This window comes from Pezoporus occidentalis, unplaced genomic scaffold (assembly GCF_034315485.1).
Source record: "Pezoporus occidentalis ecotype Australia unplaced genomic scaffold, CSIRO_AGI_Poc_V1 ctg82, whole genome shotgun sequence".
Lineage (NCBI taxonomy): Eukaryota > Metazoa > Chordata > Aves > Psittaciformes > Psittacidae > Pezoporus > Pezoporus occidentalis.
Window position 1 is genome coordinate 1 of NW_026916181.1, and position 17,553 is coordinate 17,553.

Here is a 17,553-nt window from a genome sequence, read left to right on the forward strand (position 1 = left end):
TCTTTGTCTTGGAGAGAATGAAGCGGTACCTTTCAGATGGATCCAAGAAAATGTAGGAATATATTAAAATTGCTGAAACACAGTTCTTTATGAATGAAAGGTGAAAAGCTGGAATAGTGCTGATCCATTCAGGTACTCAGGATTCAGTCGATATACTATATGCACCCTAAATAAGAAAACTGGAGGCACATGATTGATATGAGGTGTTTAAAGAACATTTAAAAAAATGCCTTCCTATTAAGCAAAAATGTTAATACATTTATCTGGAAGTCATCCAAAAGAAACAGCTACAATCTTAGTTAAATCTGTTCTGATACTGTAATCTGTGTTGTTGCTTGTTTGTGAGTGATCTTTGTAGCTTACTTGGCTAGATTCCTAAAATAATACTGAAATTATTACTTTATTCCTTTCTCTGTGCCTTGACATTTCAAAATCTCTTAAATTTTGGTGGTTTTGGTGTTGTTTTTTTTGGGGTGGTGGTGGTGTTTAGTGGTGTTTTGGTTGATGTTTGGTTGGGTTTGGTTTGGTTTGGTTTATTGTTCTTTTTTTTGTTGTTGGTTTGGAGGGTTTGGGTTTTTTTTTTTAGATCTTTTTTCAGAAGCCCTCCCTTGCCTCTTCCCATTTATATTGGTCCCCCTAATAAAGGGTATTAACTGAGTCACAGTGGTTCATCTTGCTTACATCCTTGAATATTGTGATTAAAACAACACTGTATCACTTATTTTTGGCCTTCAATGGATTTATATTAATGTTTCCTTCTTCGTAAGTCTCCACATAAAGCTAAAAATTAGTCCAGTGATTGATAATCTGAATTTTCAAATGCCATCATGTATAAATGTCACTTTCAGGTCATTATTAATAAAGCATGTACCTATGTGGAAGGACGCATGCCTGTCTCCCGACTTCTGTACATGCGCAATAATACCAATTATGAGAAGGCCTTAGATGGTTATTTAACTCTATTATCTGTACTTGTTGACATGTTAATTGGTCTTAATGGATCTTAAAAAATACTAAATTAATAAGTGAATGCAACAGATGGATAATAAAGGAGGTAAAAACCTAAACCCAGATTTTCTCAGTAAATGCTGAAATGACCATATACAAGGCTGTTTCTATTACAGCTCGTTATTAGATCACGCTACTGTTTTTAAAACTGCATTATTCTACTTTTCCTACCATATTTCATTAATTTGGAGGTGAAAAGGATCGCATGTTTTGTATAAGGCAAAATACTTTTAAATGAAGGGAATGGTATAAACTCAGAGAAGGATCCTGTGAACTTTTGGGGTTTGAGTATATTTCTTGTGAATATCTGAGAAAGATGAGTTTGCACAAAAGCTTATTATTAAGACTTAATATTAAGACTTATTATCAAGTCTTACATCCTTAAACTTTCTTGTGGCCAATCACCTGGAGCTGTGAAACTGCTACAATATTATGAAGTAGGAGATACAATCCCAAGATGCTGTAAAGGCCCGTCTTTAAGGTGAAAGTTGTGTTGATGGGCATTAAATCCCACTTTGAAGAAGATGGTGTATTTAAATCTGGATGCAAGGGGCAGAACTTCCCTGAAAAAGTTCTGACTGATATTCTGTCAATGTTACTAGTGATTATTTTTACTCATACACCCCTGTAAGAACATCAATGTTGCTCTGCTTGCTTGGAATTGAAATACAATTTCCATTTAAAGGAAAATTTCTCAACAACAAAATGCAAAAATAAACATCTTAATTCATTTTTGGCGCCCAATGTGGGGCGATACAGCAGAAGAAGTCTTTGAGAAAGGGAGGAAAATAATCCAAATCCTGCTGAAAGCCGGTTTTGCCATAAAACGGAGTAAGGTCAAGGGACCTGCACAGGAGATTCAATTTTTGGGAATAAAATGGCAAGATGGACGTAGACAGATCCCCACAGATGTGATCAACAAGATAACAGCAATGTCTCCGCCAACTAATAAGAAAGAAACGCAAGCTTTCTTGGGTGCAGTGGGGTTCTGGAGAATGCACATCCCAAATTACAGTTCGATTGTAAGCCCTCTCTATCATGTGACCCGGAAGAAGAATGATTTTAAATGGGGCCCTGAGCAGCAACAAGCCTTTGAGCAAATTAAACGCGAGATAGTTCATGCAGTAGCCCTTGGACCAGTCCGGACCGGACCAGATGTAAAAAATGTACTGTACACTGCAGCTGGGGAGAACGGTCCTACCTGGAGCCTCTGGCAGAAAGCTCCAGGGGAGACTCGAGGTCGACCCCTCGGCTTTTGGAGTCGGGGATATAAAGGATCTGAGGCCAGCTATACCCCAACTGAGAAAGAGATACTGGCAGCCTATGAAGGGGTTCGAGCTGCTTCAGAAGTGATTGGCACTGAAGCACAGCTCCTCCTGGCACCCCGGCTGCCCGTGCTGGGCTGGATGTTCAAAGGCAGGGTCTCCTCTACACATCATGCAACCGATGCTACATGGAGTAAATGGGCTGCACTAATTACACAACGAACTCGAATAGGAAATCCCAGTCGTCCAGGCATTCTAGAAGTCATCATGGACTGGCCAGAGGGCAAAGATTTCGGAATGTCACCAGAGGAGGAGGTGATGCGCGCTGAAGAGGCCCCACCATATAATAAACTGTCAGAAAGTGAAAAGCAGTATGCCTTGTTTACTGATGGCTCTTGCCGTATTGTGGGAAAACATCGGAGATGGAAGGCAGCTGTATGGAGTCCTGGACGACAAGTTGCAGAAACTGCTGACGGAGAGGGTGAATCGAGTCAGTTTGCCGAGGTGAAAGCCATCCAGCTGGCCCTGGACATTGCTGAACGAGAAAAGTGGCCAGTACTTTATCTCTATACTGACTCATGGATGGTGGCAAATGCCCTGTGGGGGTGGTTGAAGCAGTGGAAGCAGAGCAACTGGCAACGCAGAGGTAAACCCATCTGGGCTGCTGCACTGTGGAAAGATATTGCTGCCAGGGTGCAGAACCTGGTGGTGAAGGTACGTCATGTAGATGCCCATGTACCCAAGAGTCGGGCCACTGAGGAACACCAGAACAACCAACAAGTGGATAAAGCGGCTAAGATTGAAGTGGCTCAGATGGACTTAGATTGGCAACGTAAAGGTGAATTATTTTTGGCCCGGTGGGCCCATGACACTTCAGGCCATCAGGGCAGAGATGCAACATATAGATGGGCCCGTGACCGAGGGGTGGACTTAACAATGGACACTATTGCCCAGGTTATTCATGAGTGTGAAACATGTGCTGCAATTAAACAAGCCAAGCGGTTAAAGCCTCTTTGGTATGGAGGACGATGGTTGAAGTATAAATATGGGGAGGCCTGGCAGATTGACTATATCACACTGCCACCAACCCGCCAAGGCAAGCGCCATGTGCTTACCATGGTGGAAGCAACCACCGGGTGGCTGGAGACATACGCTGTGCCCCATGCCACTGCCCGGAACACTATCCTGGGCCTTGAGAAACAAATTTTGTGGCGACACGGCACCCCAGAGAGAATTGAGTCAGACAATGGGACTCATTTCCGGAATAACCTTATAGATATTTGGGCCAAAGAGCATGGCATTGAGTGGGTATATCACATCCCCTACCATGCACCCGCCTCTGGGAAAATCGAACGGTACAATGGACTGTTAAAAACTACACTGAGAGCAATGGGTGGGGGAACTTTCAAGCATTGGGATACACACTTACCAAAGGCCACCTGGTTGGTCAACACCAGAGGATCTGCCAACAGGGCCGGCCCAGCCCAGTCAGAACTTTTACATATTGTAGAGGGGGACAAAGTTCCCGTGGTGCATATGAAGAATTTGCTGGGGAAGACAGTCTGGTAATTCCTGCTTCAGGTAAAGGCAAACCCACTGGTGGGATTGCTTTTCACCAGCGACTGGCCCTGACTCCCCTCCAGCCATCATCCCAACAGAGAATGAACTTTGAACATCATGGACCGAATGGACTCGGCAGCATTATAGGGATTGGTCCATGCACTAAGAAAATGATTTTTCCTCTTGGTCTGTATGTATATGGATGTATATATGTGGGAGAGCGATGGTGTATTGAAAAATGTGGGATCTGAGCACGACGTGAATGGTATGGAATAAGGGGTGGATAATGTCCTGGGTTCCGCAGTAGCAGTCATGTTTTTCCTTTGTGTTAACTGGTACAGTGCTGTGTTTTGACTTCCAGTTTGAGAACAGTGTTGGTGAAGCCGATGTTCTCGGTTGTTGCTAAGTGATGTTTACCCTGACCAAGGACTCTGTGAGGCTCATGCTCTGCCAGGGAGGAGGGGAGGCTGTGAGGAAGCAGAGACGGGGCGCCTGACCCGGGCTAGCCGGGGAGGTATTCCATACCACAGCACGTCATGCCCGGGGTGAGGGGCACCCTGGCACAGGTTGCCCAGAGAAGCTGTGGCTGCCCCATCCCTGGCAGTGTTCAAGGCCAGGTTGGATGGGGCTGGGAGCAACCCGGTCTGGTGGAAGGTGTCCGTGCTTGTGGCAGGAGGGTGGAACTGGATGGGCTTTAAGGGCCCTTCCAACCCAAAGCATTCTGTGATTCTGCGATCACTCGCAGACCTGTGTATTCAGGAGCATGAGATTTCTGTGCTCAGGAGCTCTGGCTGGGCTGGCAGCATGGAGAGTGAGACTCCACCCCTGATCCTTGCATATCCTGGGCTCTCCTCCAGTCCCAGCAGCCTGGGTTTTGGACAGGCCTTGTATGCCCACCATAAGGAGCTGGCAGTTGCCACGCTGTGAGCCTTTTGTCTCAGAATTTGGCTTTCCAACCTCAATTTTAGTGAAGGCTGCCTGGTCAAGATGTTTGGCTGCCGCCTTGTATGTTCTTTGAGGGGCTGGATCCATGGCCATTCCTCATGGAATGAGGGTGTGATTTAGTTTAGTCAATCTTGGTGTTATTCCTTTAGTGTTTCTGTACACAGAGATATTCTTTTGTGTTGTCTGCATCTTGTGTTGGGCCCGTTAAATAGGTTTGTGGGATTTTTTGCATGGTTTTGGATTGAAATATTCTCTGTCAAGGATAGGCCTTCAGCTTTAGGAAGAAACCCCGAGTGAAACAATAAAACTGTCTTAGTTGTATTTCTTGTCTCTCAAAAATCTCAGTTAAGAGAACACAAACAAAAAGCCTAAGAATAGCAAAAAGTAAAGGTATTCAACCATGCTTCAAGTGCTTGTTTTTAAAATGCCTGGAAACACAGGCAGCATTCCTCATCTTCCTGCAGAAAATTAATTAATTCCCCGAGCAGTTGCCCATAAAACATTACTCTGAGCAGGTAAAAGAAGCTCTCCTGCATAGAGCTGTTTTGTTTATATGTGCCTATGGCAACGCTGTGGAAATAAGTCTTTAGAGAGCCTTTTGTTTAAAAATAGGGTGTCAAGTGCCTTTGTTATTAAAAAATGTCAAGATGGATGAATCTCAAGTGTATCTGGTGGAAGATGACCTGCACAGCGGTCTGGAGCATTGTCAGCTATCTGCGAGACTTCTCTAATAACCTCTGAGATGTGCTAACATCAGGAGCGAGATTACTCACTTCCGAACATCTGACATTCCCAGTGGGAAGCTGGAGCATGAGGACAAATGTTGCTTGTAGAGCAATTAGAGCTGAGGGTGGGAGGTGTGCTTCCCATGCATCTTCTTGGCTCTTCTTCCAATTTATCATGAAGGAGTCACTGCTGAAGAAATGTCTCTTTAGGAGGAATAAATAAGGAAAAAAAGGGTTATACAATAAACAATTTCTTCTTGCAGATTTGTTTTTGGTTTGTTTTTGGTTTTTTTTTAAGGCAAAATGTGAACTTGTGTTGAACTTTAAAGTTACTGACTTTACATCCTTTAAATTGGGAGATACTGACTCTGACAGTTGTACATGCAGAGCTTTTTTAATGTTCCGGATTATATAACAGCATGGAATTTTAGAAGGAAAGCATAAAGTGCTTCTTGAATTGTCAGCACCATCCGAAATGACCTATGGTTTCTTGAGGACCTGTAACAAATTCCTGATTTTCTTCTTCCCATCCAACTCAGTGCTGGATTTGAAATTGCTTCGTATTGCAGCAAGTTACAGTATTTTGAGTAACCTCAGCCAGATTTGATTTCAGCACTAGTTCTTGGTAGCTAAGCATTTTTCTTCTGCAGGGACAGAAATATTTTTCTCCAAAAGCAATATCTGAAGTGCCTGCAAAGGCTTAGGAGGATGGAAGGGACCTCCAGTGCCTTGAATCCCAACATCCTTGCTCAAAGCAGGGAAACCAGAGGCAGCATCTCAGTCTTTGTCCAGTTGTGTTTTAAATTATCTCCAAGGATGGAGACTGTACAGCCTCTCTGGGTAATTTGTCCAAGTGTTCAACTTCCCTCAGGTTTTTATTATGTAAAAAAAAAGGAAAGTTTTAATGGAGTGGTGTGTATTTCAGTTTGACAAGAGGAAGGTCACTGGGCAGAATGTAACCAGCTTGACAACTCTAGTCTGGATAAATTCTCCATCAAGGCTGCCACTTTGTGCTTTATATACTTATTAAATGCAGGAACTTTATTTAATCTTGAGCTCTTCTTCTGGATAACAGCGTATGAACTTTGGTGGGTCGGTCACATCCTTTTCCATGTAGTCATGTATGTCCCTTAGATTTTGGGTGTTAGTGGAGTGTGTCTGAAGAGCTTATTTACAGTGATTTTAAGACCTTTCACTCTGAACTGAACTAGACAATGTTCTAGGAAATAATGAAGTTGGTAGTAAAATATTAAGGAGATAGTCCTGCGAGGTACTTTTAGTTGACACTGATCAGCATGCATGCAGTGAGTGCTGAGCATCTTTGGAGAGGTTCTGTGTAATATTAAAGGTAAGTTTTTTTTATCCCTTTCCCAAGTAGTGCATCAAAGTCCTAAGCCAGGAAAAGATAAGAACCCAGAATGGTTTGGCTGCTGGTTGGGTTTTTCACCTGATACTGCACACATCATCCCATCCTAACACTGCTGTGTTAGCATATTGAAGATAGTACCTCTCTGGGTGTGCAGATTAAAAGATTGTAGAGTCACAGAATGGTTTGGATTGGAAGGGACCTTAAAGCCCATCCAGTTCCAACCCCCAGCCATGGGCAGGGACACCTTCCACTAGACCAGGTTGCTCCAAGCCCCATCCAGCCTGCCCATTGAGCTTCTTTGGGCAGCCTGTGCTAGGGCCTCACTCCCTCACAGGGAAGAACTTCTTCCTAACATCTGTCAGAGAGGACGTGCAGGGAAATACCTTATGAACCTCTACAGTGGGAATTGGAGGTTGCTCTTGTTAGAAACTGCCTGCTGAGTGCAGCTGTGCAGAGCAGAGCCTCACACAAGCACCAGGTGGTACCAGAGCAGCTCAAAATCTCACACAGAATGTAAAACATAGCATGTTACTGACCCCAGCCTGCTAACAGTTTTCTTAACATTCTCTTTAAAGGCAGTACTGGACCATACCTTGCAGAGGTGGTGTCTCCTTTGAGACTGCAGAGAATTAATGTAGGTCATGGCTAGTAACACCGTCAGTCCGAGGTGGTGATTTCAGCAAGAGAAACTTGGCAGCCACTTCAGATACTGAACCAGTGCAGCAATCTGGGCAAATTAGCTTTAAGATCAGCCTCAGGAATGAAGCTCTTAAGCTTCTCTTTTTCTGTTTGCTTGGCTTGGTGCTGGCAGGGACATCTCATGGCTGCAGACTCATTAGTTTTGAAGATACTTAACCTCTAGCTAGAGATCTGGTCGGTGACCTATCAAGATTAGCATTGCCTGCAGTGAAAAGCTTTATCGTAGTAATCCTCTGCTAAGAGTCCTCCTGGCTGGACATTCACTGTATGATGTCCTGCATGTTAGTGGGTCCAGATTTCTTCTGGAGGACTGAGCACAGTAGGCAGCCCATGTGGGGAGTGTCTGTGTTGAAGGTGGCAAGAAGTGCTAGTTCGGATGGATTAGCTTATGTGACTGTGCTGATCTTTGCAGAGCTGATGATAAACCAAACAAATCAACGCTGTCAGCAGCCCTACTAAATGTTTTGCACTCTTTCTCTGGAACTTTCTGTGGGATCAGTTCAGAGAAGGTGCTACTTGCATGGGATCCGTATTTTTACTTTCAGAAGCAAGTTTGCTGTGTAAGTATGTTGTTAACTGTATTTTTTTTGCTTTAAGCAAGGTTTTGGAAGCTATAGTCCTTATATAGCTATAATCAAATTTATTAGTTATTATCAAGTCATAAATGGACTTTAAATTATCATCAGGTTTTAGTATCTGCTAAAATTACTTTACAGGTTTGTGGGATCTGTCAGATTTACATTTTGTGTTGAGTGCATAATCTGGTGCGTATATGTTAATAGGCACTTTCCAGACTGATCATCCTAAGAGTTTGGGTGCTCATTTTTGTTTATGTCTTTTATTTGTAGATCACATGCAGACAGTATATTTAGGAGTCTGCAGAACTGGGTTTGGAACAGAAAAAACATTTTTTCTGCACTCCTTGGGACCCTGGGTCTGAGATTGTTTCTTGTGTTCCACCAGGCTTGCTTGGATGAGGAGGACCTGAATATTGGGATGGGGTGGGGACAACAAATAAGCTGGAAGCATCCACCTTATAGCTGTATGGCAAGTCATGTTGAAAAACCCTTTGACCAGAAATAGTGCTAACATGTTTGTTGATACAGCAGGCTTTGTTCTCCGCTTGCATTGTCACTGGCACTTGGATAGTGAAGCTCAGCCTCAGCATGTCACAGGCTGCCCTGGGCTCAGAAGCCTTGTGCCTGCTCCTGACCTGGCTGCTGGGCTCTTGGCTGCCTCCAGCACCCAACTGGAGTCCTCCTGACATCCCTTTATCTGCGGGAAAGCAATGGTGGTTTGGGCTTGTTTTTTTAATTAGCATCTGTTATGAAAATATTATGAAAAACATGCAGGTCTTTAGTTTCTATTTCTAATGATTTGACAGAGGCAATTCGCAACCGCTTTTGAATAGTCTTTCATCTGGCTTTGGGGGCTTTTGCTAGAACTAAGGGTTTGCAAATACCAAAACCAATCAGGAGTTTGATTTCATCAAACAGCTTGTCTGGTCAACCTGTGCCAGAGCCTCACGACCTTCACAGGGAAGAACTTGTTCCTCAGATCTCATCTAAATCTCCCCTCTGTCAGTTTAAAGCCATTCCCCCTTGTCCTACCCCTACCTGCCTTTGTCAAAAGCCCCTCTCCAGATTTCCTGTGGGCCCCTTTAGGCACTGGAAGCTGCTCTAAGGTCTCCTCAGAGCCTTCTCTTCTCCAGGCTGAACAATATTTATTATTACCTAAATAATAATGTCTCTTGACACATGTAGTGACACTTTGTCTTTAAAGTACTTTGCAAATCTAAACGATCATTCTCTGTCTTATCAAAGTATTTCCTGCTTAACTCATCAGCCTTTAAGCTACCCTGGGAATCCAGGATCAGACAGCATTGCCTAGGTTGGTTGTTCTTCTGAATGCAAGGGAGTTATTGCCTTCACACCTCACTTTTCCTGCTTGCTTCCTGCACACCCTTGTACCTCCTCCTTTGAAAAGATAGCAGGGCTGTTGTAAAGCTTGGCCTGGGAAGCTTCTGTATCCTCTCTGCTGAGGTCAACCATATCAAATGTAGGCATTTAGCGGATTAATGGGTAAAAGCCACTGGCAGAAAAGCAGCATCTGCTTGCCAAATCATAACTGCTTTAGGATACTTGTAGCATCTGCAGGACTGTAGCACGAGAGGTAGGAATAACTCCTCTGATGGTCAAAAATGGGATTTGTTCAGGAGCAGTTCTTCAATGGTTTCTCTGTGGTGTTTACACAGAAACAAAGTAGTAGAAGATATTATTTCACTAGAATAATACTCTTGAGGGTGAGAGAATTGGAAATCAGATTGCATATAAGGGTAGAAAATAAATGCATTTATTTCTGTTTGGTTGGATCAGAATCTGGATACAAACTCATGGACCATAGCATCACTTCCTGTAGTGCCCGTCTTGGCATGGTGTGTCAGCACTCAAGCTGCATCTGGTAGGCAGTGTTACTGTATTTTGAATTTCAGTAGAAAAAAAACGTGTTTCCAGTGTTACTCATTCTTTCCAGTGTGTTCCTTGTGGGGCACCCAAGCTCAAATGCTGGTGCCACGAGCAGTGTTGTGACTAGTCCATCTTGTTTCCCTTTGAAGATTCAGTTCCTCTTTGCTCACTGCAGCCAAAGCATGGTACGTCTCCTACAACATTTCTCAGCCCTTTCGGAAGTGGGGCAAACCTGGGACATCCCTGTTTGGCTCAGATTAGGAGCTGGAAACACCTCCACTTGCATGGGGCTTGGGATGGAGCAGGAGGATGAGCTGTTGGCTATTGGCTGCCTGTTGTCAGCTCGGGGAAGATAGTGGTTCCATGCCTAGTTGGGAGGCCAGTGTGGGCAAGGAGAGCCTGTGTCCTGCCACCTGCCAAAGGAGCTAAGCTGATGTTAACTGAAAACTGCTGACACCATCTCTGCCTCTGAATTTAGGTAGAGAAACACTGACGTAGTTCCTTTATAGAACCCTAGAATCCCAGGTTGGAAGAGACCTCAAGGGTCATCTGGTCCAACCTTTCTAAATAAAGCATGACCTACACTAAATGGCTCAGCACTGTATCCAGCCGAATCTAGCATTGTCCAACATTGGGAAGTCTACCAGTTTCAGGGGGAGATTATGCCAGTGGCTGGTTGTTCTTATTGTGAAAACTTTTCCTCTTGGGTCCAACCAGAATCTCCCTGGAAGTAACTTGTGCCCATCACCCCACATCTTTTTCATGGCACTCTTTGTAAAAAGGGAGTCTCTGTCATCTTTGTAGCCACCCTTTAAATACTGGGTCAGTATTTAAAGGGTGTCCCCTGTCCCTCCTGCTATGCTGCAGTTCATGTAATGCCTCCACAGGAGTTAAAGCTCATTAATTCTTCTACCTTTCCTGGGGATTATCTGTGAAGTCCCTGCTAGTGTACTGCTGGTGATGACTCAAAATAGGAGTATTCAGACTGTCACATGCCCCTGACTTTGTCAAGTTTTAGACCCCAGGGACACTGTACGGCATTGAGCTCCAGGCATTAATTATGACAAATAGTATTTAAGTAATAATTGAAGATTTTCATGTGTTTCTGACTTCATCGAATCCCTTTCTGTTCTTCTAAGAACAAAATCTCTGATCAGGTTGCTCTAATCACCAATTAATTTGTTCTAGTATTGTTTCATTATTTTCTGATGTGAAACAAGCAAAAAAGCCACTGCCCCAGAAAACCCATCTCTCTTCTTTCTCAATCACTTTATTATTAGAATTCTTACAGTCTCTCTGAATCTTTGTTCTGCCTTGCTGTGAATTCTCTGTTTGCAACTAGCTGGTACATCAGCCTCCTGGAAGAGGCAGTGATTGTTCCCTTTAAATACCAGCATTCTGTTCCTTCTGTGCATTAGCGCTGATTTTGCATTTATTAACTGCAGTATTGCACTGAATTAAGGGTCTTCTTCAGGGATATCTTCTGAGGCATACCATCAGTTTCCTTTTCTGAGCTCCAGTCTTGTGAGTAGTATTGTTAGCCTGAGCAAAGGCAGAAGTATTGAAAACATAGAGATGTATTGGCAAGAGAGTGTAGCATATTGTGTTAGGGGATGAGAGAAGGAGATAATGTAATATTTTTTTATTTTTATTTTTTTCTGTGTTTCTTTCCAGAAGGAACTGGAAATCAGTTTGAAAGTACAGTGTTGTCAATTGGAGACCTGAATTTGTCAACTCTTCTGTCTCCTTAAAATGAAAATTAATGTGAAAAGTCATTAGTCCGGGTGTTTGTTTTGAGCCTTTCCACTGTGTTTGTCGTATTTAAAAACTTTAGGACTTAGGTTGCCCTAAGAACCTGTGGTTGCCCCAAGAACCTGTGGTTGCCCCATCCCTGGCAGTGTTCAAGGCCAGGCTGATGTGGCTTTCAGCAACCTCGTCTACTGGAAGGCATCCCTGCCCATGGCAGGGTTTTGAAACAGGATGGTCCTTAAGGTCCCTTCTGACCCAAACCATTCCATGACTCTTTTTCTATGTTTTTGTTTCTTTTGTACAACTGCAGGGTCTGGAAATGTCTTTGAAAGCTGAAAGGACCAGGCTTTTTACGATAACAGCTGAGACTATGAGAGAACTACAATAGGGTGAACACTATCGACCCAGCTGGAGTTCAGGAATTTCTTGAGTGTTAATTTGAGGTGTAAATCACAAGCCCTAGCTCAGTTGTAGCTTAGCTTTCATATGCTGTAGGTACTGATACAGCTCTTATTTACAAGAACTGGATTTATTCCTTAGTGTTTTTTCCTGTCCTGGCCATTATCATTAGCTGCTACTTTTGTTTCAACAAGTGGTTGTTTCAACAAGAGAAAAAAAAAAAAGCTGAAGTCTTTAAAATAGAATTGTAGACTGGTTTGTATTGGAAGGAGCCTTAAAGCCCATCAAGTTTCAACTAAAAAAAAAAAAAAATCAAAACCAGCCACAGAAGCTGAGGAAGAGGAGACCCCATGGTGTGTCTTAGTGTTGCTCCTGGAGAGTGTCTCTGCTCACAACTGAGCTTTCTTTGCTTTGATTTTGAAAACATCTTCAAACTGCTTGTAAGGACTTCGGGAAATGGAAAATGTGCGTGATCTGCATATTTTGGATGTTTTTTGTGACAAACCTTATTTAAATACTTTTAGGTAGACTAATTTCTTCTTTATTTCCATGCATTTTTCTGTGGGACATTTGTAAGCTGTGCATGGTGCCTACCAAGACTGCGGTAATAAAATTCTTGACTCAAATCATCAGCATCTCAAATTGCTGAAGGCTGTTATTCTCAGTGCAGCTGTTTTTAAAATGGGGAGAGCAGAAAAAAGATGGAAGTTTTCGGATATAAAGTCAGATATAAACCATCAGGCTTTGATGTTTTGGTGTGTTTAGAGAACTGTCTTTAGTGTAAACTAGGGGAAGATAAGGCTCAAGTGTGAAATACGAAGATATAAAAATAAAGGTCTCTGAGGTATTTAGAGAAAAATGACTCACTTAAATGATTTGTCTTCCTAGTAAAATAGAGAGGACACCATCCTGTATGTACTGTGTGTCTGTGTGGTGGTACTAATACTTTTGTAACTATGGTCAGATTTGGTAGGGATGAGTTAATGTGTGGGGAGGAGAGGAGGGGCTTTAGATTTCCTCCTTCACACTGTGACCCGATGAGCAAGTTGCCATCAGTGTTTTTGTACTGACAGACCTGAAAGCTTTGCTCAGCCTCGCAAGTTCAGTCACTCGGTGGTGTTCTCGTGCTTTCATTAATTAAAAATCTCCCTAAAGATGAATGTGAGGAACCTAGGATGAATAGTCCAACATCTGAAGACAGGCCAGCACTCTGACATGCAAGTCCATTCTTGAACTTATGTGTGTATCAAGATGCAGAAATTCCCATTTTCTTTCTTATATTTGAAGAGTTGGATCAAAGCAGTAAAAAATGAATATTCATGGTCTCCAGTTTGGTTAACGTGTTCATGTTGTCTTTTGGCCTCTGAATGTCATATCATGCAGTAACCCATTTTAAATGTTTTAGTTTAATTTTTCACTGTGTCATTTTCTCTGATTTCAGTATTCCCAGGAGAGAACATGGATGAAAAGCTGTCTTACAAAGAATTTCTTGATCGCAATGAGTCCTGGACAATGGATGACAGAGACCTGTGCTTTGAATCACAGCCAGTATTCAAACCCACGGAGATGGCTGGTATGACTTTTAGTGTTAACTCTGTAGCATCAGTTACTTTGAGTTGTGCGACATGATAGAGTCCTAGTCTCCATCCCTAAGGGTGGTTTTGTTCTTGCCTTCTACTAATGCCTGTGTTCTTTAAGATGCGTTGCTCAGTTTTCCTAACATGCTTAACGTCTTAACACCAGGGTGAACTTCGCACATCAATCCCCTAACTTGCCTTTGAGTGTAGTCTAGCTGGTTAAAAATGGAGTTGCTAGTCCAGCATTTTGGAGCACATAGTGTGGGTGAGCAGGTTTCCCCTGTCTTGGTTCACACAGAAATAGCTGGTTTTGGTTGACTCCCACAGTTCAACCACTCTGGAGTACTGTGGCTTTCAGTGCAAACCTCACCGGAATTGTTGACAGCCAAAAGCCAGTCTTCCCTGGCTCTCAGCAATGCTGGTTGCAGTTGTCACGTACCAGTGCCTGCAATGCAGGTCGGTCTGTTCCAGAGGCAGCCCATGTAGCTGCTGACTCTCTTGAAAATTAAATGAACCTTGTGTAACTTGCCCCTGCAAAAAGATACCCTTTCACCCAACAACTTTCACACAGTCTTCCCTCAATTTTGAACAAGATTATGGAAAATTCCTTGCTAGCTCTTGGAGGGTACGAGAAAAGCATGTACTAACAGGCAACAATCCTGGGAAAGCTACTGGCTGAAACTTTCTCAGTACATATTTTTGAGTAATGTAAAACTGCTTACTAAATTATTTTCTTGCTATCTGAATCTCATATTTACTAAAAGATTCAGTGGGGAAATTATATACTGTTACAAGGGTAAGAAATGATTCATGGAACAACTGGAACAAAAGAGCCACTAGTTTCTAAAACAGTTACTGGGCTTTTCCTTCCCGTTGCTGTATTAGATGGAAGAATGAGAATTTGATGGCTCAGTAGCCAGATGACAAAGTTGTTGATTAGGAGCAATTTATATACCTAGCCCATCACCCAATATTCTTTTGGCCTGAATAATGTGAATCTCTGGGTTATCTGTTGCATGAAACCACATTTCCTTAGTTTTCATGGCTTTGAAGTATTTTGCGCACCAAGAAGTATACCAGGTATACTTCAGTGTAAAAGGATTCCTCCATTCTGCTCTTCCTGATGCTGTATGAGCAAGCGATTCTACTTAAAGGATGTTTGATGAAATACCAAGAAGTTCTTCCCTGTGAGGGTGGTGAGGCCCTGGCACAGGTTGCCCAGAGAAGCTGTGGCTGCCCAATCCCTGGCAAAGTTCAACGCCACGTTGGACGGGGCTTGGAGCAACCTGGTCTAGTGGAAGGTGTCCCTGCCCATGGCAAGGGGGTTGGAACTGGATGATCTTAAGGTCCTTTCCAACCCAAAACATTCTATGATTCTGTGATTCCCAAGGAGAGAATTCTTTGGTCAATGGTTTAACTGGTCTCCTGACCAGCATTGCTGTAATTTCTCATTCCTTGGTGAGAAACCTGGGAAATGCCAGCAGTGTCGCTTCTGTGAGCATCTGGTTAGTAGGTTGAGAGAGGTCCTCCTTCCCCTCTACTCTGCCCTGGTGAGACCCCATCTGGAATATTGTGTCCAGTTCTGGGTCCCTCAGTTCAAGAAGGACAGGGAGCTGCTGGAGAGAGTCCAGCGCAGGGCAACAAAGATGATTAAGGGAGTGGAGCATCTCCCTTATGAGGAAAGACTGAGGGAGCTGGGTCTCTATAGTTTGGAGGAGACTGAGGGGTGACCTTATTAGTGTCTATAAATATATAAAGGGGGAGTGTCACGAGGATGGAGCCAGGCTCTACTCAGTGGCAAACAATGATAGGACAAGGGGTAATGGGTACAAACTGGAACACAAGAGGTTCCACTTAAACTTGAGAAGAAACTTCTTCTCAGTGAGGGTGACAGAACACTGGAACAGGCTGCCCAGGGAGGTTGTGGAGTCTCCTTCCCTGGAGACATTCAAAACCTGCCTGGACACATTCCTGTGTAACATTATCTAGGTGTTCCTGCTTCGGCAGGGGGATTGGACTAGATGATCTTTCGAGGTCCCTTCCAATCTCTAGCATACTGTGATCTGCAGGTGCATTTGAGTCTGCTGTCAACTTTGTTCTTCTATATTGCAAATGCTGTGTTGGGATCTGGCAGTGAGGCTTAACGCTATGAAGTAACAGCTATGAGCAAAACTGTACGTATGTATTTTACATACTACCTATAGTAAATCTTGTTTTAAAGGTGTTATGTAATTACAATTAATAAAACTGACATTATCTAATTACTTGCAAGCTTTGGAAGTGCTGCAAGACCCTTAATCACAAGTGGATCATGACTTATTACTGTAACTACACCTAAATATCTAAACAGGAAGAGTTCCTATTTGAATGAGCTACAATAACACGTTTGTTAGTCCATAGTCATTGGCCAATAGGAGCTGTGTTTCTGACAGGGAAGGACATGAGTGTCTGTGGAGGTGAGCTGAAAAGAAAGTTTCATAAATGTTGTGTTGATCTTACCTCCAGCTGTCTAGAAACAATATTGTCAGATTCTTCACATTTGTTTGGCTTCGTAATATTCTAAACAAGCTGCAAATTTTGGGCAAGTAGAGCATTATTTTCAGGGCTTGTTTAATGGAAGTGCAGAGAATTGCCTGAGCTTGCCATAGCCCATCCAGGCAGTTCATTCTTACCCACCCACCTTTCAACTTTCATCTGCAATGTGCTTTCTGGGACCATTACCTTGTCATCAATATTTAAAGTATGGCTACAAAGAAGACAGAGACTCCCTATTTTCAAGGAGTCCCATGGAAAAGATGAAGGGTGATGGGTATAAGTTACTCCCAGGGAGATTCTGGTTGGACCCAAGAGGCAAATGTTTCACAGTGAGAAGAAACGGCCACTGGAATAATCTCCCCATGGAAGTGGTGGACTCCCCAGCGTTGGACAGTGCTAAGATTCAGCTGGACACGGTGCTGGGCCATCTAGTTTAGGTCATGCTTTATCTAGAAGAGTTGGGCCAGGTGATCCTTGATCTCCTTCCCAACCTGGGATTCTAGGATTCTGTAATCAGCAGAGCAGTATCAATAAGTCACAAAAATGCTAAAACTTGAATAGAGCATCAGCCCACTTGAATCTGTGGAGGATCTTTGGAGATTGAAAACAGAAGTTTGGCCATAACTCCTCCCTCTGGAGCAGAGACAGGGTTTAAACTGGGTTGGCCGTTTTTCCCACATCATCTAACTCCTGGACAAAGAGATCATCAGCATCTCTTTTGTTTCTTAAATTGATTTCAGTTGTGATGCTTTTTGTGGGTTTGGGGTGGGGGGATGGGGGGGTTTGGTTGGTTGTTTTTTTGTTTTTGTTTTGGTTTTGTTGGTTGTTTTTTGTGTAGGGTTTTGTGGTGTTTTGTTTTCAGTAGGAAAAAAAGGCAGTTATTTAGTCTTGGTAGTACTGTTTTCAACAGTTTGAAATGAAAATTTTCTGGAGTTTACTCTGAAGCAGGACATAGTCTTGGCATCTCAAACAGTCTGATAGATTTATAAAAGAATTCATGCAGCTCCCCTGACAGTGACATCTTGGAGCACCATGGCCATGTGAAGAGTTGAAGTTTGGCTATTAACCCCTCAGATAGCATGCCTGACATAAAAATGAAAATCAGCCTTCAACTGAATCCCTTTTAATTGTGCTTAACTGGAAGAAATCTGTGCAGTGCCTAAGAACTGCTGTGCAACAGCCATTTCAGGAACAGAGAGTTCTTCAGCTCCTGTGTAACTCAATCTGTGAGGGAGTCATGGGAAGCATTGCTCATCT

General features: G+C 43.1%; 1 protein-coding gene across 1 annotated transcript in view; it reads left to right on the top strand.

Annotated features, from left to right (window-relative positions):
• Nucleotides 1-7,909: 7,909 nt before the first annotated feature.
• The window catches only part of MAP4 (microtubule associated protein 4), a 71,357-nt gene continuing 61,713 nt past the window's right edge, over nucleotides 7,910-17,553 (top strand). The window contains exons 1-2 of the mRNA XM_062603933.1: nucleotides 7,910-8,131; nucleotides 13,626-13,757. Coding sequence (XP_062459917.1) covers nucleotides 8,092-8,131; nucleotides 13,626-13,757 — 172 coding nt within the window. The 5' untranslated portion in view covers nucleotides 7,910-8,091. The remainder of the gene's footprint in view (nucleotides 8,132-13,625; nucleotides 13,758-17,553) is intronic.